Source organism: Podarcis gaigeae (genome assembly GCF_964106915.1).
Source record: "Podarcis gaigeae genome assembly, chromosome: 6".
Lineage (NCBI taxonomy): Eukaryota > Metazoa > Chordata > Lepidosauria > Squamata > Lacertidae > Podarcis > Podarcis gaigeae.
Genome location: NC_139682.1, coordinates 81,328,547 through 81,354,599, shown reverse-complemented (window position 1 = coordinate 81,354,599; position 26,053 = coordinate 81,328,547). Strand labels below are relative to the sequence as shown.

Here is a 26,053-nt window from a genome sequence, read left to right as displayed (position 1 = left end):
GGGTCATGTGGCCAGCATGACTAAGCCGCTTCTGGTGAACCAGAGGAGTGCACGGAAACGCCGTTTACCTTCCTCCACCTCCACCTAGTTCCTCACCTAGTTCCTCCTAGTTCCTCACCTGGTTCCTCCTAGTTCCTCCACCCAGTTCCTTCTAGTCCCTTCTAGTTCCTCCACCCAGTTCCTCCTACTTCCCACTCCTAGTTCCTCCTAGTCCCTCCTCCTATTTCCTCCCACTCCCTCCTCCTAGTCCCCCTAGTGCCCCCTAGTTCCTCCACCTAGTTCCTCCTAGTTCCTCCTCCTAGTTCCTCCTAGTTCCTCCTCCTAGTTCCCTTGTTTCCCCTAGTCCCTCCTCCTAGTCCCTCCTCCTAGTTCCTCAGTTTCTCCTAGTTCCACCTGCTAGTTCCTCCTCCTCCTCCTCGTTCCTCCTCCTCGTTCCTCCTCCTCGTTCCTCCTCCTCCTCCTAGTTCCTCCTCCAGATGAACTTAACTTGGTAGGTATACCTTTGAACGGAAATTGTTCATGTCACATGGTTTCCCTTCATGATAACTCCTATGCATTTTCCTTTTCTCTTTCTACACCAACCACATTGTGTGTTGTTTCCACCCTTCCAGCTAACAACTGACCTGGCCTCCAATATTTTGACAGCCATTGGCTCACTGAAAAGGAAAATCAACCAACAAAATGTGGAGAGCTTCCAGAATTGTGGGTGGGGGTGTCATAGCTTTATTTCTGAAGTCTAATACAGTTGGGTGAGAGTTACCAGGATCAAGGTTCTAAATGCACACATACAGAAACAGTGTCTCACTCTTCATTCCAATAGATGTGATTAGTCTCCGTGCAGAATTCATACAGCAGACAGGGGTCAGCAAACTTTTTCAGCAGAGGGCCGGTCCTCTGTCCCTCAGACCTTGTGGGATCCGGACTATTTTTTTGGGGGGGGATGAATGAATTCCTATGCCCCACAAATAACCCAGAGATGCATTTTAAATAAAAGAACACATTCTACATATGTAAAAACACGCTGGTTCCTGGACTGTCCACGGGCCAGATTTAGAAGGCGATTAGGCCAGATCCGGCCCCCAGGCCTTAGTTTGCCTATCCATTGAGTAGAGCCTCCCTTATTCGGAGACGAATGTGGGGCAGCAATGAAGGAATCTGTGGCCTTTCAAATGTCATAAGACTCTACTGCTCATCATCTCCAGCTAACATGGCTAATGACTGGAGATTATGAGAGTTGCAGTCCAGCAATATATTGGGGGTGGGGTGGGTAACCAGGTCCCCCCCCCATCCTTAAGTTTCAAAAACAAGCCTCATGTCTCCCAAGTTAACAGGCTTATCAGAGATGGAAAACAACCCAGAGGTTAAGCCTAGTTTCAACTCCACACAACTTTAGAGCAATTCTAACAAATGCCTATGTACCACATACCTAAATGGACAGTTCCCCCCACTGGACAAATTTAAGATCTGGTGAGAGACATCCTCAAGTGCTTGTTAATAAACTGATGGGCAAATTTGACCTTCTCGCCAGAACAAAACAGAAAACTGTGCGCCAGTCGCTATACAAAGCACATTGTGGTTTGGGGCAAAGTGACAGACAGCCCTGCCCATGCAAGGCAAGGGTCACAGAGGCTTCTGCTTCTGCTGTTTTAGTTGATGTGAATATAAAGGAAACAGAAAGCATCTTAAAGGTAAAGGGACCCCTGACCATTAGGTCCAGTCGTGACCGACTCTGGGGTTGCGGCGCTCATCTCGCTTTCTTGGCCAGCACAACTAAGCCGCTTCTGGTGAACCAGAAGAGCGCACGGAAACGCCGTTTCCCTTCCCGCCGGAGCGGTACCTATTTATCTACTTGCACTTTGACGTGCTTTCGAACTGCTAGGTTGGCAGGAGCAGGGACCGAGCAACTTAGTTCCTCCTAGTCCCTGCACCCAGTTCCTGTACCCAGTTCCCCCTAGTCCCTCCTAGTCCCTGCACCCAGTTCCTCCACTTAGTTCCCCCTAGTCCCTCCTAGTTCCTGCACCCAGTTCCCCCACTTAGTTCCTCCTAGTTCCTGCACCCAGTTCCTGTACCCAGTTCCCCCTAGTCCCTCCTAGTTCCTGCACCCAGTTCCTCCACTTAGTTCCCCTAGTCCCTCCTAGTCCCTGCACCCAGTCCCCCCACTTAGTTCCTCCTAGTTCCTGCACCCAGTTCCTGTACCCAGTTCCCCCTAGTCCCTCCTAGTCCCTGCACCCAGTTCCTCCACTTAGTTCCCCCTAGTCCCTCCTAGTTCCTGCACCCAGTTCCTGCACCCAGTTCCCCCTAGTTCCTGCACCCAGTTCCTCCACTTAGTTCCCCCTAGTCCTTCCTAGTTCCTGCACCCAGTTCCCCCACTTAGTTCCTCCTAGTTCCTGCACCCAGTTCCTGTACCCAGTTCCCCCTAGTCCCTCCTAGTCCCTGCACCCAGTTCCTCCACTTAGTTCCCCCTAGTTCCTGCACCCAGTCCCCCCACTTAGTTCCTCCTAGTTCCTGCACCCAGTTCCTGTACCCAGTTCCTCCTAGTCCCTCCTAGTTCCTGCACCCAGTTCCTGTACCCAGTTCCTCCACTTAGTTCCTGCTAGTCCCTCCTAGTTCCTGCACCCAGTTCCTCCACTTAGTCCCCCCTCACTGATTTTGGCAGCCATGGCAAACAGAAAAAAATAAATGGAGACAGTGTTCTGGTGTGTGCAATTGTGTGGCATGTGATTCTCCAGAGGGTTGACCACTGTGGATGAAGGACTCAGGCCAGGAAAGGCTAGGCATGCTGATATGTACAGGATTGCTCATGATTTCTGTTTATTTATTTTAGCCTAACCATTTCCATCCAAGGATGCCAGAAAAGACTAACCTTATACCGTATATACTCGAGTATAAGCCAACTTTTTCAGCACATTTTTTATGCTGAAATGCCCCCCTCGGCTGAGGCAGGTGGCGCTGGAGGGACGAGCAGCCCAAAAGCAGCCCTTTGGGGCTGCTTGTTCTTCCTCTGCCACTGCCGCCATCACCAGGTTTGTGGTGTGGTGAACCGGCTTATACTCGAGTCAATAAGTTTTCCCAATTATTTTGTGCTAAAATTAAGTGCCTCGGCTTATATTCAGGTCGGCTTATACTCGAGTATATACGGTAAAATGTTAAAACAATGCCCTGGCCTCTGTGTTTTTAGGCTATGCACTTCCATTTTGCAGTCCCTGCCCCCGCCCGCCCCCAACCACTTTACAGTGCAAGTCCACTGAGGGGGGAAAAGTCCAGTTCAGTTGAACTTGTATCCGGGAAAGTGTATATATTGCAGTCTTAAAGAACTAATGAAAAACATTGGCCCAGAGCAAGACGATTCCTCTTTCAATAAAACTGAGCTCCCATCCATTCCACGAAGGACAAACATTAGGCTCTTATCCCAGACTGGTGGCCAGTGCCACTGTCCCATTAACTTTAGTGCTAGTAGATAACTCTTTAAGGCTATTAAAATGTGTTTGGAGCCGTTGGTCATCTTGGAAGGAAGGGGATTTGCAATCTGAAAGGCAGTTTTCTTTTGTTAATTACATAGAATGAAAGTCTACCGTCTTTCAGATGTTAAGAGCATTTCCCTTTTTAATATAAGGATGCTAACTGCAATCTTAAACACATTCGCTAGGCCTTAAGTCACATAAAACTCTGTTGACTTTCCTCTTGGTACACCAAGTATGCTGAGAAAACTGCTCAGTTGCCTGCATTCCCCCAAAGGAGCAGACATTCAATCTGAAGATGCTTCTGGATCCAGCTTTGTCAACAGAGGCCAAGCAGCCTCAAATGGCTAAAAGCACTTTCTACCAGCTGCACTTGATACAACAGCTTTGACCATTCTTCGACCAGAGGAGGTTAACCACAGTAGTTGAGGCATTGGTGACATCAAGACAGGGTTACTGCAATGCACTCTATGTGGAGCTCCCCTCCCCTACATAGGCTTGCAGTCCACAGTACAGTCGTACCTTGGAAGTCGAATGGTATCCGTTCTGGAAGTCCGTTCAACTTCCAAAGTGCGGCTTCTGATTGGCTGCAGGAAGCCCCTAGGCAGAAATAAATCAGGGAACCTAACCCTAACCCTTGTCCTGGAATAAAAGTATGCCTTACCATCCCCCGCAGTGCATATTGCAAACTGTTCGTGCTTTGTAGACACTGAAAGGGGAGGGGAGGGGCAGAAAGCACTAGGCAAATTTCAGAATGAAAGCTGTCATGAAAATATTCTAGAATCCCTTACTTCTGCTTGAGAAGTCTTGCTTCAATGGGAGAGAGTACCATTTCTACTGCAATGCATCCCGTCACTCCTTTTATGAATGGGATAAAATTAAGGGCTGGTTCACACATGCAGATGCTCACCCCCTGGCTACAACTTCAAGGGATGACCAGCACTTCCACATCATCTCACTGCTTTTCAGTAATGTCAGCTGACCAAACCCTTCTTGCTCTCAGGCAACCTTTTCTCATAAGCTCTTTTTATTCCAGGGGGATTTACTTCAAAACTACTATGCTTAGGATTGCAAACCAAATACTGTAAAGCAATCATCGTTGGAAAGGTTGGGGCACCACTTTGACTTTCTGCCACCACTGTTGTTTCTTCCTTTATGGTTTTATTAAGACTGTAATTTCCATCCCCATCTTCAACTTGTTTGGCAAAGCAATTCCACACGCCACTAATTCATCCAATATTGTCAAATGGCAGCAAGGCTGACGGGTCCAAAATTGTGACTTTAAATCATCCTTTTGATCATACCAAATCTACCTGAGCCTTCATCTGGTTTTTATGCTCTTGGTGGTAGAAGTCAAAGTCCATCATTTTCCTTTCCTCAATATTGTGGGCGACCTTTCAGATGTCACCTGTAGTTCCTCACAAGTGTAATTTACACTGGCATGTATAGCTATAAAATACAGATTAGCAGAAGTCTGGGGTTCTTGTCTAAAGCCCCTTCAGCTCCCTTCACACCTGTGCTGATTTTGTTTCTCCTTTGCTATACAAAGGCAAAACTTACACTGTCAGACACAAAGAGAAAATGCAGTCTTTAAGAGCAGAAACTTTGCAAATGAGTTATTTGTAGATTTCTTTCCATGCACCTCCAAGATCTGTGCAAAACTGAATTTGGTGCAAAAAAATTTATTCTGCTTGATTGGAACCTGCTGTGAAACCTGAAGCATCATGCCCAAAGGCATTTGGTGGTGGCGGGAGGATGAATGCCCCTAGGGCCACAACCCTCCCCCCTCCAAAAAATAAATAAAACTCCCATGAAATACTTTGGATGCAGATCTAAAGCACAAACAGAACAGAAGAAGAGCTCTGAATTTGGATCTGTGAAATCTGGAAGTACCAAAACAGTTGTCCAAAACCCCTGGCCTACCTGGCAGCAAGTCAGCATATCAAATCCCCAGTACAGGATCAAGCCTCATGTCCAAAGCCCAAACCAAAGCAGAGATTCTGGAGCATCCAAGCCACAGCCTCTCAGCTCTGCTGCCCTTTCACACTATGCCTGCTGATTGCAGCATCTGGGCTTGATGAGGCAAGGGACCCTCACCTGTTCCAGCTGAAGAATCACATACCTCCCAGAGCTAGCGAGCCCCACCTGGCCAGCCAAGGAGCTATCTAGGAGAAGGAAAACTCTGATCCTTGTGGGATATCATCAGGAGAAGAAAAAGCTGAGGAGTAAATCATGGGTAGGCAAACTATGGCCCAGGGACCAGATCCGGCCCAATCACCTTCTAAATCCGGCCTGCGGACAGTTCAGGAATCAGCGTGTTTTTACATGAGTAGAATGTGTCCTTTTATTTAAAATGCATCTCTGGTTATTTGTGGGGCCTGCCTGGTGTTTTTACTTGAGTAGAATGTGTGCCTTTATTTAAAATGCATCTCTGGGTTATTTGTAGGCCATAGGAATTCGTTCATTTCCCCACCCCCCAAATATAGTCCGGCCCACCACATGGTCTGAGGGACAGTGGACTGGCCCCCTGCTGAAAATGTTTGCTGACACTTGGAGTAAATCCTACAAAAATCAAGAGTGGAGTATCTAAGGTGGTTGGATGGTACCTTGCATGCCTCCTGCAGCCCAGCTGGTGCCAAACACATTGCTCTGCTTTCTTCTGGACCACATCAGCAATGCCAAGAGTGGGGTCATGTCGTCTGGGCAGCCCAGGACCTCTGGACACACTGCCCAGGCTTGCAACCAAGAGAAGTCACTTCAGTGCTGCTAATGCAGCAGTTTGACTTCACCCCCAGAGGCACACTCCATTGTCTCTCGAGACAAATGCCAACAATGCAATGATGCCATGTTTGCTCACTGACGAGGTCAGATGGGTTGCTCTGCCAGTGGTGGTTTGGGCAAAGGATAGACACAGGCTGGGAAAGAGCAGCTAGAGCAATGAGCACAGAGCAGTGTTGGAGCAGGTGGTTGTGGTGGGCATTGGTAAATGAATTCGAAGTGAATAATGAAATGGGAGAATATTCGGCACAGTCCTAGACGATCTGCATCAGGAAAACGCTAAGTCATATTTTTTATGGGAAGGAGATACACAGTGGGGTGGAAAAAACAAAGACAGGCTGTTTGACATTTTAAAAAGCAACAAATGAGACAAGCACACTAAGACGGGAAAGGCGAGGGGCGGGGAAACCTCTGGCCAGTAACCAAAAGGTCCAAAAGTCAAAAAATAAAATAAAATAAATCCTAACTAATTAGGCTGAAATGCCAACACTGTTCAAAGTATCCTAACTGTCAGTGCTAATCCTGACCCTGCGGTTTAAATATGCCAGGGGGATCTGGAGCAAGCACTGACTCAAGAAGTCAAATACAAATATTTGTAAATGACATTTTAATTCCCAGCAAGCTGCTTTAATATATATTTCAAATAGCAGAAGCATATCATCTAGCCTTGGAATAGATCAAAATGTCAGATGTTTTATGTGTGTAACTTAATGATACATGCATAGCATTTTACCTTCCTTGTCGGTGCACAGGTTCAGGTGGAGTCTTGGAATATCAAATGGAGAGAAAAAAGATAGCATATCTCGCTCACAGAGGCTAGCAGGGGCAAGCCCCCAAAAGTCCTTACAGGATCAAGGCTTAGATGACAATTGGCCACTCCCCAATTTACGTCACACCCCATCTCAGATCTCTGGGGGAAACATACACAAATATCATCTTGCATGCAGGACTGCAGTCAACAGGGGAAGCATCATGCGGCGAATGATTAAACAACCCCCTCCTGGCTCCAATAGCATGTGAAATGTTTTAAAGTTTAAAAGGGGAAGGGGGAATCACATATGGTTTGGCCCTATGTTGAACCCTGACAGAAAAGCAAATTCCACTGAATATTTGGAGTGGAGAAAGATATTAGAGCAGAAACTTCTGCTGAGGTTTTGGAGAGTTCTGCAAGTTAAAGTGGACCATATTGGTCTAGATTCATCAATGACCTGATTCAATAAAAGGTTACATATGTAGAAAAGTAATTTAGTTTGTGGCCTTTCTCTCAAGGGAGATCACCATGCAAGCAGGGTGGTAGTGTTTCTTGCTTTTTTTACACAGTCAATGCACACTTTTCGCCTACCTTTTGTTTCAGATGCAAACACATTCTCTAACCACATTATTTCTGCACTGGGGCAAGCTTATTTCGCCCCCGACAATCAAGGCTGCAATAGTTTGCCACTAGGAAAAAGTTGTCCTTCCTTCAGCAAACTCTGGCATGATCGTGTGATCTTTTATTTTGAATTGTCGTTAGTTGCTAAGCTTGTTTTCAAAGAAAATTATGTGCAGTTGATATGCTATTCTTTTCTCTCTCTTTTTTGCCAGACCGATGCAGGAACACTAATCTGGTATTGCATTTCTTTTAAAAAAGCAAAACACCAGGAAGGCTTCCTCTCGCCTTTTCACACACAACCATCAATGCCCACCAGATGTGAAGAGCAGGAAGGAAAGTAATGATTCACAGAGGTGGTTCTCTGGCTGACTGTACTAGTGAAGTTCTATATAAGGCAAGAGAGCACCAGATACTGGAAATAAATGGGATTTTCAGGCTCTGGTTTGAAAGGTAGATATCCAAGCATATATCTTCTCCTGATTGAAGTGCAGAGCGTTTGAGGACCGGGACATTCGCAGGGAAACCAAAATGCTTGTTTACAAAGCTACTGTACTACCAACCTTACTGTGTGCTTATGAAACCTGGACACTTGTAAACACCATCTCCAACTCCTCGAAAGATTCCATCAACGGTGTCTCTGAAAAAAAATTACACATTACCTGGGAAGACAAGCGAACTAACACCAGGGTACTGGAAGATGCAAAGATCACCAGTGTTGAAGCAATGATTCTTCAACATCAACTTCGTTGAACTGGTCATGTTGTGCGGATGCCCGATTATCGTCTTCCAAAGCAAATACTGTATTCCGAACTTAAAAATGGAAAGTGTAATGCTGGTTGTCAACCAAAGAGGTTTAAAGACTCTCTCAGGACAAATCTAAAAAAAATGTAGTATGAACAGGATTTCCGAGTTTCAATAATTCAGGGGCCGATTTGTTCGGGAGCCAAGGTGTTCGGCTTCCAAGGTGTGACTGTATATAAACGCTGAGCAAGTTTAAAGAGACTATGCACACAGCAGCCTAAACTTCACTGTTGCCACAGGGATGGGCAGCCCCAGCAAACAGGACCAATATAGCCAGGCATGGTAGGAGCCAATAGTCCAAGAACATCCAAAGGGCCATAGATTCTGCTTCACTGTTTTATTGCTTTAAAAGCAAACACTTCCACTGACCATATTCCAAGTCAGTTGCTCGTAAATAAATTGCATGTATGCGTGGCCTGATTCACACGTGCATGTTCACTCCAGGCTGACTCAACTTGCATGTGTGGATGAGCCATCCCAGATCCAAACCTGAGGCAGAGCTTTCCTGCCACGGCCCATCACCTGAAAAGCCACACCATACCTATCCACCCACACCTTGGGCTTTGGGATTGTTGAGAGCTGAGTTCTTTACGCACTTGTGAACCATCCTCAAATCCATCCGTCAGCTCAGAAGCACAGAAGGTGGCTTGGAAAAGAAGCAGAGCTGCAGAAATTAGCACAAACTTTGAGCTCCGTCCTCCTTGATGGATTTCATGCGGAATTTGCAACCAGACTGACAACCTCCAGGGATTTAAAGCTGCTGCCAGCCATTTCCCCCCCCCCCCCATGGCTGATGAAAAACCACGAAGTCTCTCCCTTGCTTTAGCTGCATACCAGCAAACCCACATCATAACTGGAGGCATCGCTGAAGTTTTTTTTTGTTTTTGGTTGTTGTTCCTTGTCAGACTTGATAAAAATCCAAGTCCCTGGATCTGATATTGTTACTTTCCCTGTGATGATCATCGCGGCGATAAAAGCAGGGGGAATCCCCGAGAGGGAGTTGGAATTCTTCCGTCTTCCTTTGGGGAGCCACACAAAAATACCTGGCAAGAGCAGAATGCAGAATTGCAGGCAGTCTGAGAAACAGCCACAAAGAGCGACTAAGGCTGCAATCCTGTGCATGCTTACCTACATGTAAGCCTCACTGGGGCTTACTTCAGATTAGACATATATAGACTTATGCTGTAACACATTTTCCACGCTAGTCTTACTTTTTGAAATATAATTGAACGAAATTGACTGTTAAGCAAGGGGCGCGGGTGGCACTGTGGGTAAAACCACAGAGCCTAGGGCTTGATGATCAGAAGGTCAGCGATTCAAATCCCCGTGACGGGGTGAGCTTCCATTCCTTGGTCCCTGCTCCTGCCAGCCTAGCAGTTCAAAAGCACGTCAAAGTGCAAGTAGATAAATAGGTACCGCTCCAGCGGGAAAGTAAACGGCATTTCCATGCGCTGCTCTGGTTCACCAGAAGTGGCTTAGTCATGCTGGCCACATGACCCGGAAGCTGTACGCCGGCTCCCTCTGCCAATAAAGCGAGATGAGCACCGCAAGCCCAGTCGGTTTTAACTGGACCTAATGGTCAGGGGTCCCTTTACCTTTACCTTACTGTTAAGCACACACTGCCATGGGCATGTCTCAGGCTAAGCGAAGGCCAAAGGGATTTCAGCAGGAAGGTTAAGGGTGTCCATAAATCTGTCCCTCTGAAATCAAAGCAGCTTAGTCAGGATTGGACCCTATTCTACTAGCCTTTGTTGAAGTGTTGTCCTGAATGGTCATGTCAGGTCCCTCCAAATCAGAGATGGGGAAGCTTTTTCAGGGCCACATTGCCTCTCGGCAAGCTTCAGGAGGCCATATGCCAAGGGTGAATGGGGCCAGAGGCAAATGTGGATGGGGCAGGAAATGTAAACTGGACTTTTGTACAGTAGAGTAACACACACAGAGAGATACTCTCACTCCTTGGATCCAGGCAAGCAAGAAGCTGCCATTTGCAGCAACTGCAACACAAAATCTTGGCAAGGTGATGGACCTACTGCTAGTGGCAAGTTGTGCCCCTGATAAACTGTTTGGAGAATTTCACAACATCCTGAAGAAATTCAGCACAATATCGCCACCCCTTATTTGTGCCCACAAGTACTCCCTGAACCATTATTATTTTTTCAGTAAAATTGTGGCACTCCAGCATTCAGTGGCCAGGAATCAAGTGGTTGCAAGAGGGAAATTTTAGACTTTTTTTTATTGCATTTGAACCCTTTGTGAATATTTCCACACAACCCAAGCTTGGAAGGATGGGACAGATGCTAAATGTTAAACAAATAAAGTATGTTTAGAGGACTGTGTAGAACCGTGAGAAGAATTCACAGCGCATCCAAGGAGGGATGGTCTGCTCAGGGATGACAATATTACTGTGATTCTGTCAGGAATAACTCAAAGGGGTTTCCATCTTTGCAGCATCCCCTGTTGTTGTTTCGTTAGCTGGACATGCGACAAGCTTGCTTGCTAGCTGTCAGGCTTGAGAGATGACTCAGTAGATGGGATCCTCTCTCTTTTTTTCGTAAAAGATTGACTGGGGATCAAAGCTGCCAACATTGATCTGGCAGCCGGGATGCCGTTGTTCATAGAGGGCAGCTAACCGCACCTGCCATTTGTTTCTAAGGAATGGCTTTAATTCCGTGCCAGCCAGATTGTGTGCCGTGCCCACCTCATGTCAAAGTCAGTTTGTAGATGTCATTTTGCAGGCTGGGCGGCCATTTTTCTTCAACCGCCGAGATGCTGTGTCCGTCTTGCTGACATCCCTACGAATGCTGGCTTTCCAGCTCCTCGGAATCTCATGTTCTCATGTAATGCACAAAAGAACATGTTTCAAGAGAGCGCAAGGCGTGTTTCTCCAGAAGTGATACATCAGGGCCCCAAAGTGAAAAATGCCAACCATGAGATGCTTCCATCCTAAGTGAGGCCAAGATTATGCTAGCGGATTTATCTTCCTTTGCATTCTTCCATGTGCACAGTTGGTGCTAACGCAGGAGTTGGCGAGTAGCAGCCCCCTCTGCCAAATCATGCCACAAACCAGAACCAAAAGAGGAAGCGGCAATAGTAACAATAGGACTTGAGGACGGACCACCAGGTGAAAAGGTTGGAGGTGTAGTAGGGATAATGCTTCTTTAAAACACATGTTTTTACAATGCCTTACACTTATTACGTCTTGGGAGAAAGCAGTGGATTATATAACTGTGGGAGGGGGAGTTAAAAGTTTTCAGAAGAAAATATTATTTAGAACTACATACCTACTTTATAGAATTTGACAACGGGACAATGTAAATGGATTCCTTGATACGGCCAAAAGACTGATACCGATGCATTGGAAAGGTAAGCGTACGGCTCCATTTAATCAATGAATTGAAGATACAACTACACTTGCAACTGATGAACGGATTGCTTATAGATGGAGACTTTGCATGGCCAAGCATAATGACATCTGGAACACATTTATTCAAAATATAGTAGGTTAAAAATAAACATATATGTATTTGGATTATAATAATACCTGTACATTAGATAAGCATATATGAAATTGTAATTAACTCTTATAATGATATAGTATACCGTTTCTCTTTTTGTCTCCCTCCTTTTTGATTTTATTTTGTACAGTTAAACCATTCTTTAAAAAAATTAATGAAAAACAGTAATAAAATCATAGGGCAAATCTTGGTTACTGCTTGTCACGAGTTTGAAGAGCACAGGTTCCTACAGCAAACTATGCTAAACTATGGCTTGGGCTCACTGCAGCACAGCTGCAAAACATCCAAGGATGCATGAAGCATCTGCTAGCCATGATTTGGCTTAGCATGCTGTGTTAACCAGGTCATTATATCACGGGAGCACAGAAAAAAGCATAGAATGTTACCCTGGGTGCACCATTTATGACTGCAAAGACATGCTTGGAAATGGTTGGCAATGCTTGCTAAAACCTCAGGTCAGAGTTGGAGCTGAATGAAAATCAGAGAGAGAGGAGATCAATTCCCTGCAATGCTCAAAGAAACCAACAAATTAGGACAGTTTACCTGTGAAAAGTGTGCATTAAGCCTGGGAAAGAGGCAACTGAGATAGGATAGCCATCTTCAAATATCTCAAGGGCCAACATATTGAAGGGGGAACAAGCTTGTTTTCTCCGGCTCTGGAGGGTGGGACTCAAACCAATGGCTTCAAGTTACAAGGAAGGAGATTCCGACCAAACATCAGGAAGAACTTTATGACAGTAAGAGCTGTTTGACCATGGAACCGTCTTCCTTGGGTGACTGTGGACTCTCCTTCCTTGGAGGTCTATAAGTAGAGGTTGGATGGCCATCTGTCATGGATGCTTTAGCTGAGATTCCTGCATTGCGGGAGATTGGAGTAGAAGACCCTTAGGGTCCCTTCCAATTCTACAATTCTATTATTCTATGGTTCCATGTCCAGCTTTAAAGGCTCCCCACTTCCCTAACTTCTGGAAAGCTGTGAAATATGTCCAAAACAACCAAATGTTGCAGAGAAACGGTCCCACTTCCAAAGCTCCTTGGTATAGCCTAACACTTTGATTCTCAAATGTAGCTTTTAGCCAAATGTAATCCAAATGAACAATCAAGCCAAAAACAAGACCCAATATATATTTCTGAGTTCAGTAATTTTTATTTTATATTACACCGTGGGGCACTTTATGGCAACGTGTTTACCAAATACTTTGTACCAACATTAGCAAAAACGGTCAATTTAAAGTGCATATAGAGGAGTTTGACATATGACAGAAGTTTGAGTTCCACAGTCTTTAAACTCTAGGGCAGTAGTCCCAACACTTTCAGGCCCAGGACGCATCCCTAATCCCAACCTAAAATGAGGGACTGGCTTTTAATCCCCTGCAACTGCTATATGTTCATAGGAATGCAAGAAGCTTCCCCAAGCTGAATTAGGCCGTTGATTCCACTAGCTCAGTAGACTGACTGGCAGTGTGTTCTCCTGGGTTCCAAGAAAGGAGCCTTCCCAACCATCCCTGGAGATGGTCCTACCTTTGAGCCAGGGTCCTTCCCTCCACATCTTCTCTTCATTCGTCTCCTTGAAGTGCAAGGAGGATACGACTCCTGTACAAAAGAGATGTTGGCAGATGCAAGGGAAATGAGAACTAACTGAGAAGCTGCACGTGCTGAATTTCTCCTCTTCACAGCTTCGTTAATGTTCAAGGAGCTTCAAACTCCATTACATGGTCTCCTTCTCCTTCTCTCTCTCAAATTACTGTTTTAAATGGTGCTGGCATAACACTGCTTTCATAAGCGTATGTCCCACCTGTGGGTCCTGGTGCCTTCAGCTGAAACTGGTGCTCTAGAGGAAAATCTCCTGTTATCTAAGCTAAGGTGTGCAACACTACAGATTGAAGCCCTAATTGGTTTGTTTGTTTTTTAAAAAAGGAACAACCCTTGTTGGCTTTATTTGTAACACAGTTTCGATTCATTTACATAGCTTTGCATTGTCAGAAGAGATCAAGAAATGCATTTCCATGCAAACGATTATTTATCCCACAATGCCTGTATCAAATGATTTCTTCAAAACTGGGTAAAAGGCTGCTATGAAACTGTTTAGAGATAAGGCCCGTTACAAAGGTAGGTTCTTCTGCTCACAGAAAGAGACATTTCCCCCTCTCTTCTCTGAGACATAAATTGAAATATGCTAGATTTTCACTACCTCCATGAAATAGCTTCATGGGTAGCATGGGTATGTACAGAAAAAGAAATTTACCACAAACCTTGTTTGTAAGTTGCGTCTAGAGCTAGATAAATTACACAGTGCTTCAGTTAACTCATTCAAGTAAGTTAATTTAAAATAGCTCCTGATAAAACGCTTGGCCATGAGAAGAAAAAATGTACATCAAATACATGGATTAACATCATTAACAAACAATTTAAAAGATACTTGCAACATCTATTGATCTGAGCAATCATTTATATCAATTAAGGATGCCACATGCTGGATTATGAAGCTCCAAATGTCTACCATAAGTTGCCACCTACCATCCATCATATGGAACAAACATTATTTTGCTTGCTCAAAGGGACAGAGGAAGTTAGCAGCAGAATTTCCAGGTGAATTAAACACAAAAACTATCCTGCTGTGTACTTACAAAGTACTGTGTGGAATATAGACGTGATTAGCTGTGAGTCTGTTGTCTACTATGCAATTGGCAACACTTCTGTTTATCATTATAGCACAACAATGTGGCGTCCCTAGTCATCTTCAGTCAACAGAAATGCCATTTGTCTACTGACAATGTACAGTACTTTCATCCACAAGACAACTGTAATTAAATGCTACATGTAACTCTACACGATCCTGAAACAAAGCAAAGCAAAACGAACACCCCAGAAAAATTAATCTCAAAGATCTACTGGGGAAGCAGATGTTTTTAGTTGTCAAAATAAATTCTTTTTAAAACACATATACACACAATAAAAGCAAGCAAAGATATTGCACAAAATCCATCTTTTGTTGTAATCTAGTACTTTCCCTCACATCCCGGAATCTCCCTTGCAGTGCAATTCAATACAGATCTACTCTGAAGTTAAGTACCATTGAGTTCAATGAGACTTATTTCCAGGTAGATGTGTATAGGATTGCAGCTGTTATCATGATATCTGGGATTGGCAAAGGGGAGAGAAGGTTCACCAAGAATCTCGATTTCTTTTTTTGTCCCTTTCCTCCTCAACCCACCCATATTAATACTGATCCTAGAATCTAAATTAAAAAGCTTATTAATATACATACAATATTATTTATGTCTGATGTTAGGGAAGCACTCAGAAGTGTACTGAATCCATCCAAACTAGTCTATAAACACCTTTTTGTCAAAGAAGGTTTGCGGGCGGGGGGGGGGGATGGGTCAGCTGTCCACAAACTCTTTTAGTGGGATTTACCTGGCGGACCCCATCAGAGGAAGACCTGTGAAAGGATGCCCATCTGCACAAGAGGGCACCCCCAAAATTTGTGGGGCGAAGGGGTCGGGAGAACCCCCAGTACAGTGTATCCGAGGAGAGAGGCGATTGCTGTGTGTGAAAAGCTGGTGGGACATAATGCAACAATGAGTTCCTTTTTTTAATGCTTAGCACTCAGAGGACTTAATGGAGGATTCCTTGGTTGGCTCCCTCATATCAAGATCTGGCAGATCTGACTAAAGGGGGCCCAAGACACAAGTCTCCCTACACAAACACAATTGAAACACATGGGATCTACATAACAGCACACCGCACAACTCTACTCTGACCCATTTTAATGTGAGAGACACCATTTGGATTTTCCACCACAGGTGGCAAACATCTTACACGCGTCTAAGATCCAATGCATCTCATAAGTCATAATGTCCAGAATGGCACAAAGAGTATCGTGGTGTCCTTGAAGTGGAAAAAGAACCATTCCAAACTGCCTGGAAGCTATTAAAGCAGCCCCTAGGCAAGTTAAACTAAAAGAAAACAGGGTCCCTAAGCACCCTCTTCCTGCCTCGGATCTGGAAAAAATATATATAAATAAATCTAGGTGGTTTGCTGCCTTTCTGTAAGATTAAGGAGTTTGGTTTATGAGTGATGTCAATGGTCTTCAGAACTAAAATCAGCAGAGCTTGCAGTCATCCTGTGACTAGGCATGTTGGAGAATTCCAATGGAAATGGAAATAGCCATTTTTGTTGATTTTTCCCATGTCCAGAATAGAAATCAATCCAGTGAATTTAAGTATTCACTGTTGATGTCGCTCTCAATCCGCAAACAGTATGCTCCACCCCCACCTCCCATTTCTATTACGTTTCTTTTGCATTGAAATGAATGGGATGGAATAATGCTACAACAACTTAATTTATGTAATTATGTAAATTATGTAATTTCACTGCAACAGACAGCAAAATGAATAACATGGTTTTGGGTGAAGATGAATTGCAGCAGAATGGAAACAGTTCTGCATGTGAATATACTGTGGAATATAAAATAATGCCTTCTTACATCTCTACCTGTGATCTTTCTTTTAAGAAGTTAAAGGATGTAGGCGTCAAAGGCAGCTGATATCCTATGCAGGAATTTAATCTTTCCCCTCTGGCCACACATGTTAGGGAGAGAGGTGACTTTCTCCTGTACCTATCCTCCTTGCATTACATTGAGAAGTAGATGGTATTGTTAGCAATAACTTCAGCTCCAGTCTTGCCCTATTATGAGCAAAAATATCTGAAGAAAAGCCGATGATAACAGAACTACTTTTCTAGTTTTGTAGCTTAACAGGATCCTGAATTATCTCTGGTCAGATGAACAAAAGTTTTAGCAGATGATTATGAAAATGAAAGGCTTCAATTTGGTAACTAGCTAGTTACAATTTTTCATTTTCTGCACAAAGCAGGCTATTTAAAATCCTCCTTTTGCAAGGACACAATGTAAAAGAGAAAAGAAAAAGAGATTTTCATTCTGCTTGAGATAATCTGTCTAATATAATTTGGGGCACAATCCACCATAAAGTTCTCTTGTGAAAGCCCCAAAGAATTCACATCAGTGGGACATCTGCAGGAGAATCTTCTGGTAGATTGTGTTGTTTTATCTATTCTATAACAATGAAAATTAACATTTTCAAAGGTGCCCATCAGTGCAGGCTGCACATTCAATCAATTGGAAAACTACTGTTGACATCTTTGGGAGCAGAGTTAGCCAGTAGTGACAGCTTTTGATAACCCAACTCTTAGCGATCAAAAAGCAGCAATATCACTCTTTGAAATGCTAGGGAACAGTACAAGTTTCAGTAAAAAGTGACTTCTTTCATTATTTCCAACAGCACACCATGCAAAATGTTGGGTCATTTCGGGGTTTTCATTTCTTTGCATAATGTTTACAATCTGTGACCAACATTCTAGCTCATTCTCAGTGCACAGAATTCTAGGTGAACATGTAAGGTCTCCTGCTAGTTTAAGCAACTTTCGTTTCCGAAACTTGGCAAAGACCTTTTCATGATCTTGAGCACTATTCAAGGGTTTGGGAAGGAGATGGCAGAACAGCTTATTATCCATTAGCTCTATCAGTTACTGTGATAGCCTTTTCCAATTTTGGAGTATAGCTAATGTCAAGGAAAGTCCTTGGTGGCTAGATCCCCAAATATGTAGATGCTGTCAGAACCTTACAAGTTTGGGGATTTAAAACAAAGGGCTTAATGACCCCAAGCATATGAGGAACACCATGGCAAGCTCCAATAATATATTAAAATCTGCTGAATTTAATATACTAAAATAAAATGTGACAACCTTTGTTTGCAACTAAAAAAGGCTAGAGCACTGTTAGTACTGAATTGTCTTAAATAACTAGGTTAACTTTCAATGAAATTTTGTAGGTGGAGAAAGGAATCTAATGATCCAAAGCAGTTTTACTTAGTTGGGATTCCTGAGAAACTTTAAGGGTTACCTGAAGTCTGTGAGCACTGTATTAAAATCTGTGATTTCATAAGTTCCTATGAACATTGAATATGCTGGGGAAAATGTGACAATGAAGCAGAAATTGAACGATTTGTTTTCCTATGACACTATAGTAAACATCGAAATGCTACAGATGCGAGTGATTGAGAATTTTACATCATAATCAGTGGGGAACAGAGTAGACACTGACTAAATATTTGATAAATTGATTCATTTGGCAAGTCTAATGTTCTTTTGACAGTAAGAAAGCTAACTGGCAACTAATCAGGGCAAAAATGTAAGGCACAACTATTAGCCTTCTAAAAATCTTATCAGTGATAAACGATACGTGAATGCTAACAGTTCTAGCAAATCTACATACATTGCAGTTTAAGTGGGGTCAAAATGAAGTTGTATTTCAAAGGTTCATCAACAAGACTACACATTACTCATGTTACTGTAAGAATTACATAAAACAGTACTTGACATTAGCGTGGCAACTCTAAACACATTCACTGACAATGTGAGTCACTGAAAACCTGCATGTTTTGCCAGACATTTCTTAGTTTTCTCTCCTCCAGCCTCCCACCCCCTATGATTCAGAAACCATCCATGCAGGATTTTGTCACTCTCGTTTACTGAAAGAAACCCGTTATGGCTGTAATAGGAAGTTTCCATATGCATAGAGTTTTTCTTTTCATGAAGGCAGAATTGGAAGCTCCTGTATGCACTGGGCTATGGAACATGCACCTTCATCCACACGTGTATACAGAGACATAAATATACCCTCACCTAATCACTACTCTCTTGACTCAAGCAATCTAGACCACCACCAGTGACAATTGAAAGGACAAACACAGACATCAGGAGGGGGAAGGAGGGAACAGCACAAACACAGGGAAAATAGGTCCTTCTAACTAAGCAGATAGGTCCTGGAAAAAGGACACTGCCATGGGCTTCCACGCTAAATTGTTACTTGTATAGTGCCTTAAAGTATACTACCCACTTTATAAATATGTGGAATACCACTTCCAAATGGTTTAACAAAACATTCCATTCATTTGAAAGGCACCTTTGGACACTGATGTTATGCACCAAAGGTTTGCTTTTAAGAGAAGACTTTTCGGAAGACAACTTTTAAAAGTTGCCATTGGTGAGCATTGTGGTGCATCCCATAGCAGGCCAATTTTGAGCCACTGGATGGCAGGGACTTGTTTGGGATGCATCTTTTTAAAGAATTCCTTCCAGTAGCACCTTAAAGACCAACTAAGTTAGTTCTAGGTATGAGCTTTCGTGTGCATGCACACTTCTTCAGATACACTTCTTCTGTGTATCTGAAGAAGTGTGCATACACACGAAAGTTCATACCTAGAACTAACTTAGTTGGTCTTTAAGGTGCTACTGGAAGGAATTTTTTGTTTTGACTATGGCAGACCAACACGGCTACCTATCTGTAATCTTCTTAAAGGTTATGATAAAGTTTCGGAAATTGTGTGTGGCCCTTGATTCCTTTGCTTAGGCCTGGAAAGAGATTTCCAGATTTACACTGTTAAATTACTTTCTTTATATTACTATTTTTCAGCTGCTGATATCATTTTTGTTTTAAAAAAGAAAACATTAGAATTTGTTCAAGGAGCACATCTAATAATGATCCAAGTCCTAAACGTCACTTTAAAACACTATCTCTGAAGGTTAAATTGGCATGAACCCCAGTAGGGCAGATCAACTGTAACACAGAAATATTAAAACAGTGGAAATTCTATGCCAATAAAAATCTACCTCGAGCTTTCTCCTTTTGAGAAAACCGAAGATGCAAAAATGATGACAGTGAGTAACACCTTTTAAAAGTTGTAAACTTCACATTGTATTTCAGCACTTCAAAAAAGATTAAAAACACACAGTACCATTTTTTCAGGATTTGGAAGACAGAGCCACAGTGCCTACTTGGTAAAGGACCCAATTTTGGGGTAAATTCAGACAAACCATTAATTCATATGGTGATAAATACATCAAGAGACCTTTCCTCTCACTGATGGCTATTGCTTGGCTAGGTGAAAACTGTTCTCACCAAGGAAGACAAACATGTGGGAGAGACTCCCATTTGAACCAGGCTCTCGTGTGGCAACTACATTGCTACATAACACACGGTCACATGAGTGACCACTGTTGGTCGTATGAGTTCCTGTGGTTTGGAAACGACCCATATTTCCCTTTGTTCATGCGCTCACTGCTGTGAAATCATGGCATCTCTTTTCCAACAATTTGCATTTCATCCTGTACAATATGTAAGCGAGTCCCTAAAACTTTAAGGCAACTGGATCATGGATTGACAGGACTTCATGAGTTCCAGACGAACAATGTTGCATTTGTTGACTTTGTGCTCGGCAAGATAAAAGTCAATGCCTACCTGGGAAGATATATTCCTTTCTGGAAAGGGGGAAATGGTAAAAACTAGCAGGTGCCAAATACCAGCTGAAGCTTAAATATGGAATCAAACTATTAGCTTGACTTGAGAATGCAGTAGCTGAATGAGAAGCTGCCCTATACTGAGTCAAACTATGGGTCCATCTAGCTCAGTGTTGTCTACACCGAGATGGGGGTCCCTAAATATTTCCAAGGACCACCACATTCCCTTGTGGGTAATCTATAGGGGAGGGTGCATTTTGGCAGTGGACAAAGCACCCTTCTCTTCTTTCCGGGCTCACTCACCCACATGAAATGTGCCCAAACGTCACAGGCTCCCCACCTGTGGTCCAGACTGATGGAAAACAGCTTCCTGGGGTTTCAGACATTTCTTAGACCTACCTGGAGATGTCAGGGGCTGAACATGGGCCACCCGGGATGCAGAGCATATTCTCCGGCACCGAGCTATGGCCCCACCCACCCCAATCCAGGCCCATGCTGTGAAATTATGCAGCAAAGAAATGTGTTCCGAAGATATGTTCAAAGCAAGAGGGAGAAAATGGGCATTTAAGGCAAACCACAATGAAGGTTAGCAAAACGGAAGGTTTGTCACTTCCTCTGTGATGTTTTGGTTTGCTATGCGATATGGAATCCTGAGTTGTCTTCCTTAAGTCTTTTGTCAGGAGCGTTATTTCTCCCCTCAAAAATAAAAATAAAAAAATTACGCTTTATTCCCGCTGCTACTGGAAAATCTGTCCCCTGAAATGTTTAAACCATGGTTGAATGCAGAAGTCATTTTACACAAAGACACCACTTCGTGAAGAAGACCACCCTCTTCCAGGATTTCGTTTCCTGTTCTGGCTTCTCTCTCCCAAGGAACCTGAGAGGATGGATTTTGGCTCAAGTTTGGTGGTATCTCATCTGCTGAGGTACTGCTTAGTATTTCGCTCCACTTTGTCTTTTTTACTTGAAAGACTCCTGGAGAACACAACTGCATAGTTTCTTGAGATGGGTTTGGAGATTCTGCGTGAGTTTTGAAGTTCACATCATCGGCACTAGGGATATGGGTGGGACTTCCTGTTTTTGGCACAAAGAGATTTTCTCTGTATCCAGTCGAAGGAACGCGTTTCCTTGGAGACGGGGGGAGTTGCTTCCCAGTGAGGATGCTGTCATCTTGCCCAAGATTCCAGTCAGCTGGGTCAGACGTTCGACCACTGCAAAGCAGAGCCAGATTGCTCTCACTTGGCGTGTTGGATTTATTCTGAAATAAGAAGAACAGGCAACACATGAGGATTCTTGGCACTGGGGTCTTCAAAAAAACAGCCACTTTTTTTTACAGAAAAGTGGGGTGTAAATATTAAACAAAAATGACCGAACTACTTGTTCTTCATTGTATTGATGATGTGCTAAACTGAACACCTATTTTTTGCTATAGGATTCAAATTTTAATTCCTCTTCTCCTTCCAACATTAAGCAGCTAAACTGAAACCAAGATAATTCCATTTCAAGGTAAAAAGAAGTGTTTCTCAATGTGTTGTGCAGCCAAAGCACACTTTCTCTGCTTTAGATTTCAGGGGTACACATCACTTTTACACCACAGTCAGACATTGAGGAGCAATATCTGGTTATCACAGAAGCATGAGGATGTATGAGAGACCCTAAAACACCCTGTCACCCAGGCAGCACCTATCACCAACAGAAGATTATGTGGATGCAAAGAAGTTTTAACACTGGAAACGCAAGGGGTGGGATAACTAACCGTTGCCTTGTAATCAATATCATCCATTGATCGAAAGAAGTCCAGGCTTTTTGCTCCTGAGAGTTTCCCTTGATCCGAACTGTGTGTACTCAGACTATCCAAAATCTCTCCTAGCAAGTCCATTTCTCCAGGAGGAACAGATGTTTTGGCCACTTCCCCAGAGTCATCACTGTCATACAAACAACAAGATGTTTCCTCACTATCTTCAGATGACAATCTAAAGGAAAACAGAAAACCACTTCATAGCTATGACCGCAACAATGAATCTGAAAATGAATGAGCTTTTTACAGGAGAATTATTATAAAGATCAATTCCAATAAAATAAGTGACTTCTGAACCCTTTGTATTCATCATAAGAAACCAAAAATTATTCAGCACAGGATTATTTTAAACCATTTTATCTAGCAGCATATTCAGATATAATAAATAACTTTTTAGTGTCTATTTTAAATTTAATGTGTGTGCGTATGAATGGCTCTCCATGTCCTTTGCTTCAAATGGCAGGCTAGGAAATGGTTTCTTGCTGCAGGCAAAAATAAAAAAATGTACACCTATAACGCATTGTGACAATGCCTTGATGCATATACTTTTTGTGTGTGAAAATCTAACTTTGCAAAAGGATAGACTCAGGCTCACCTCTTTCAAAACTTTATATTTGCGAAAAATGTTTTGGGAGAGTCTCGAAGCCTTGTGATCATACTTGTTTTGATATAATTAATTGTTCAGAAGCCTACCTTGATTTCAACATGTTTTTTCTTTATGACAGACATTCTTCTAGAGCAAATCCCTAATGTATTTCATAGATCAAGGGATCATGGTTACAACTGCAATTAGGTCTTACAGCAGCCTTTCCTAAACTTCTGATAGGTTGACTCTGAGTCCTGGAAGATCTGCTCCCGGCCTTTCAGCCTTTTTCCAAGTGGCCTGGGAGAGCACAACCCAGACTGACTCCAACAACAAAAGCTGAGTGCTGAACACACTATTAGGCTGGGTGTTGTTTCTGGGTTGTTGGTTTGTTTTTTTGTATCTTTATTTTAGATTTTGTTGTGATTTATGTGGGAATTGCTCAGTTTGGTTTTTTTTCATGTTTTATTTATAGTATGCTTTTGTTATGTTGTGGTTATGTATTTGTTTCATGTTGAACATGGTTTGAATAGTAGAAAGGCTGCACACAAATAAAATTACGTATGCATGTAAAGCTGGGGCACACTTCTTTGTAAATTTTGTACATTGCACTATTATAGATGAAAAGACCAGTTTTTAGTACAGTAAGTAAGAAGTGCTGACTCTCAGAAGAGTCTGTATAGTATAAGTTGCTTTATGAGTTGCCCATCTGTCCATGAAATTGTGAAGAGGCAATGCAAGCAGTGACTCATGCAGAGACACAATGGGCAGTCTCCTCTAAGGGTGCCCAACTCTGCTACATTTCTGCATCAGGAACAACTGGCAGTGCAATTTCAGACACATCTACTCAGAAACAAGCTCCAATGAATTCATTGTACTTATTCCTAGTGTGTATAGGATTCTACCCTGAATAATCTAATTACAGTGGTACCTCGGGTTACATAGGCTTCAGGTTACAGACTCCGCTAACCCAGAAATAGTACCTCAGGTTAAGAACTTTGCTTCAGGATAAGAACAAAAATTGTGCGTCGGCAGCGCAGCGGCAGTGGGAGGCCCCATTAGCTAAAGTGGTGCTTCAGGTTAAGAACAGTTTCAGGTTAAGAACTGACCTCCGGAACGAACTAAGTACGTAACCAGAGGTACCACTGTATGCTCGAATGCAGAGGCTGCTTTGAATGAAACCAGCAGAGAGTATGAAACTGTGCAAAGGTGCATTAGAAAGCCTCTCTTCTGGGAAGGGGCTCAAAGACACCAATCAATCCATTTTTGTAGCACATGACCAGTTCAGTCATGATGGACTAGGGTGGCTTAGAGAACAAGTTTGGAATTCCTACTTGAGGGGTTCCCTGTAATCCCCTTTCCAGTGGTGGCTGATGCCCACTGGACATTGGAAAGGGTACGGTGGGAGGCAGGGAGTCCAAGAGGAAGTGAAGCCAGAGTCAGTGACATCCCATGGCTGGTGGAAAGTAAGAAGGCAGGCAGGTGGGGACTGGCCAAGGCTGGTGGAGATATGTCCTGCTTGCCTGAATGGACCTCCCTCTAACCTTCGGTTCTGCTCTTCTCTAGATCAAGATATTGCTTCTTCTCTCCTACACATGCTTTTGAATGCCGCTCAATAATATCTTAATATCCTTAAGTGCAGTTCCCTGACCCATTTCTCCCCACACCACCAGGGTTATGTTCAGAGTTTAGCAGCAGCTCAGAACTCTCTCCACACAGCAAAATGGAACATTTATCCTGCATCTAAAACTGCTCTGATGAAGGACTGAATGCAAGCTGGGCTTCTTAACAACTCATCTTACTTGCTTCCTCCATCCATCTCATCGTCCGCATCATCGTCCAAGGCAGGATCATGGTTATATGTATTGGCATGGAGATGCCCAAACCGTGTCTGCAAAGGCAAAAGTTATACACTTCAGGGCTTCTTGCTGATTTTCACATAGGCTGCCGAGGGACAGAAGTATTCATAAACAATACTGCCCAGTAATTTCAATTGAAGTGTCCACAGAATCAGTTATAGTCATATGTGAAGTATTCAAATGGATTCATCACTTAGCCAAAGCAGTTCAGATGAAAAATTAAGGGTGAATTGACAGTCAATGGACAGAGCAAAGTTTGTTTCAGACAGGGGTTGAAATCACAAATGAAGCACAGACTACTTTGTTCATATATATATAGTTCATATATATAGTTACCAGTAAACACACACACTCTCTCAATTCAAAATGACATATTAAAACTGAAGCAGAAATGAAATCGAAGCTAAAAACAGATAAAAATACACTAGCTATCCTCTAAAGTGCAGCAGAAATTTCTAGACTAGCACTGAAGACATGTACAAAATAAAAATTAATATATTACAATTGAAGAAGTCACCATTGGGAATATGAAGACATAGCTAACAGTACATTTAAGCTTATGGATATGGCAGCCATTATTATTATTATTATTATTATTATTATTATTATTATTATTATTCCTCACTTAACAAATGTAAAAGGTAAGTGGACCTCTTTAGGAAGTGTGCTACCATGGAGAAGCATTAGCAGGTTGAATAAAAAATAAGGGGATAGCCAGGACATATTACAGAATGGCAGGCTACAAGAGGAACATGACTCAAATGTAATGTCACAAGGCACTTGGACATTTGAGTGCCAATAAACGTATATCTACTCTCATACACAAACGAAGTCTCTGCTGGGGTCTTAGCCAGCTCTACAGATTCCAATATTTATTAAAGAATTTCTATCTTGAATCTTTATTTAAAAAAAAAAAATCCTACAGATGGGATGCAGCAAGAATTTGTGTTATTTCGTTCTGTTCATTCTTGCCCCATACTCCTGAGCTTACCTAATATAAAGATAAGATGGGAGTATTCTTCTTTTAAAGAAAACACGGATAGGTTTTGTATTTTGTTTTTTTTACAGCAGAACAAAACCTCATGGGATTACTGTGAAGGTCCACAGAATAGCTTCTGAAAACAATGAATATTCAGTTTGTAAATATGGCAGGGTTAAAAGAAAAGGGAAAGGAAAGGAAAGGATGCCTTTGGGGAATGAAAAATGAATTCTCCAATTAAAATTGGCAAAATTCCACTGGTACTGTTACGCTCATCTTCATTTCCTCAAAAAAGGTCCACAGAAAACTGTGGTTCTGCCAACATTTTGTATTAAGATGGGGCAGATCATATTCCAATGGGAAAATAAAAATTAATAGGTACTTTCCCAATTCTAATTGTAGAAGGGTGGGGCCACCTTTCCGTTTTCCCTTATACCTAGACATATGCTATAAAGATCCTGACATTTAGTTGCGTGTGTTTTTATTTAAAGAGATAGCTATATACAGAACAATCCTTGCATAAAATTAGTGGAGAAATGTCACTGTCTCCAAACCTTTTAAAGGTTTAATATTATCACCTGTCACTTAAAA

The 26,053-nt window shown here is 42.7% G+C and overlaps 1 protein-coding gene across 4 annotated transcripts in view; it reads right to left on the bottom strand.

Annotated features, from left to right (window-relative positions):
- Positions 1-13,051: 13,051 nt before the first annotated feature.
- The window catches only part of DENND1B (DENN domain containing 1B), a 170,592-nt gene continuing 157,590 nt past the window's right edge, over positions 13,052-26,053 (bottom strand). For 2 of the 4 annotated variants that reach the window (XM_083745346.1, XM_083745343.1), the window contains 4 exons: positions 24,427-24,515; positions 22,000-22,216; positions 19,279-21,501; positions 13,052-19,047 (listed from right to left, as the gene is read on the bottom strand). In XM_083745346.1, coding sequence (XP_083601472.1) covers positions 20,962-21,501; positions 22,000-22,216; positions 24,427-24,515 — 846 coding nt within the window. In that variant the 3' untranslated portion in view covers positions 13,052-19,047; positions 19,279-20,961. Of the gene's footprint in view, positions 19,064-19,278; positions 21,502-21,999; positions 22,217-24,426; positions 24,516-26,053 lie in introns of all 4 variants that reach the window. The other 2 variants (XM_083745345.1, XM_083745344.1) reach the window with 2 other exon arrangements.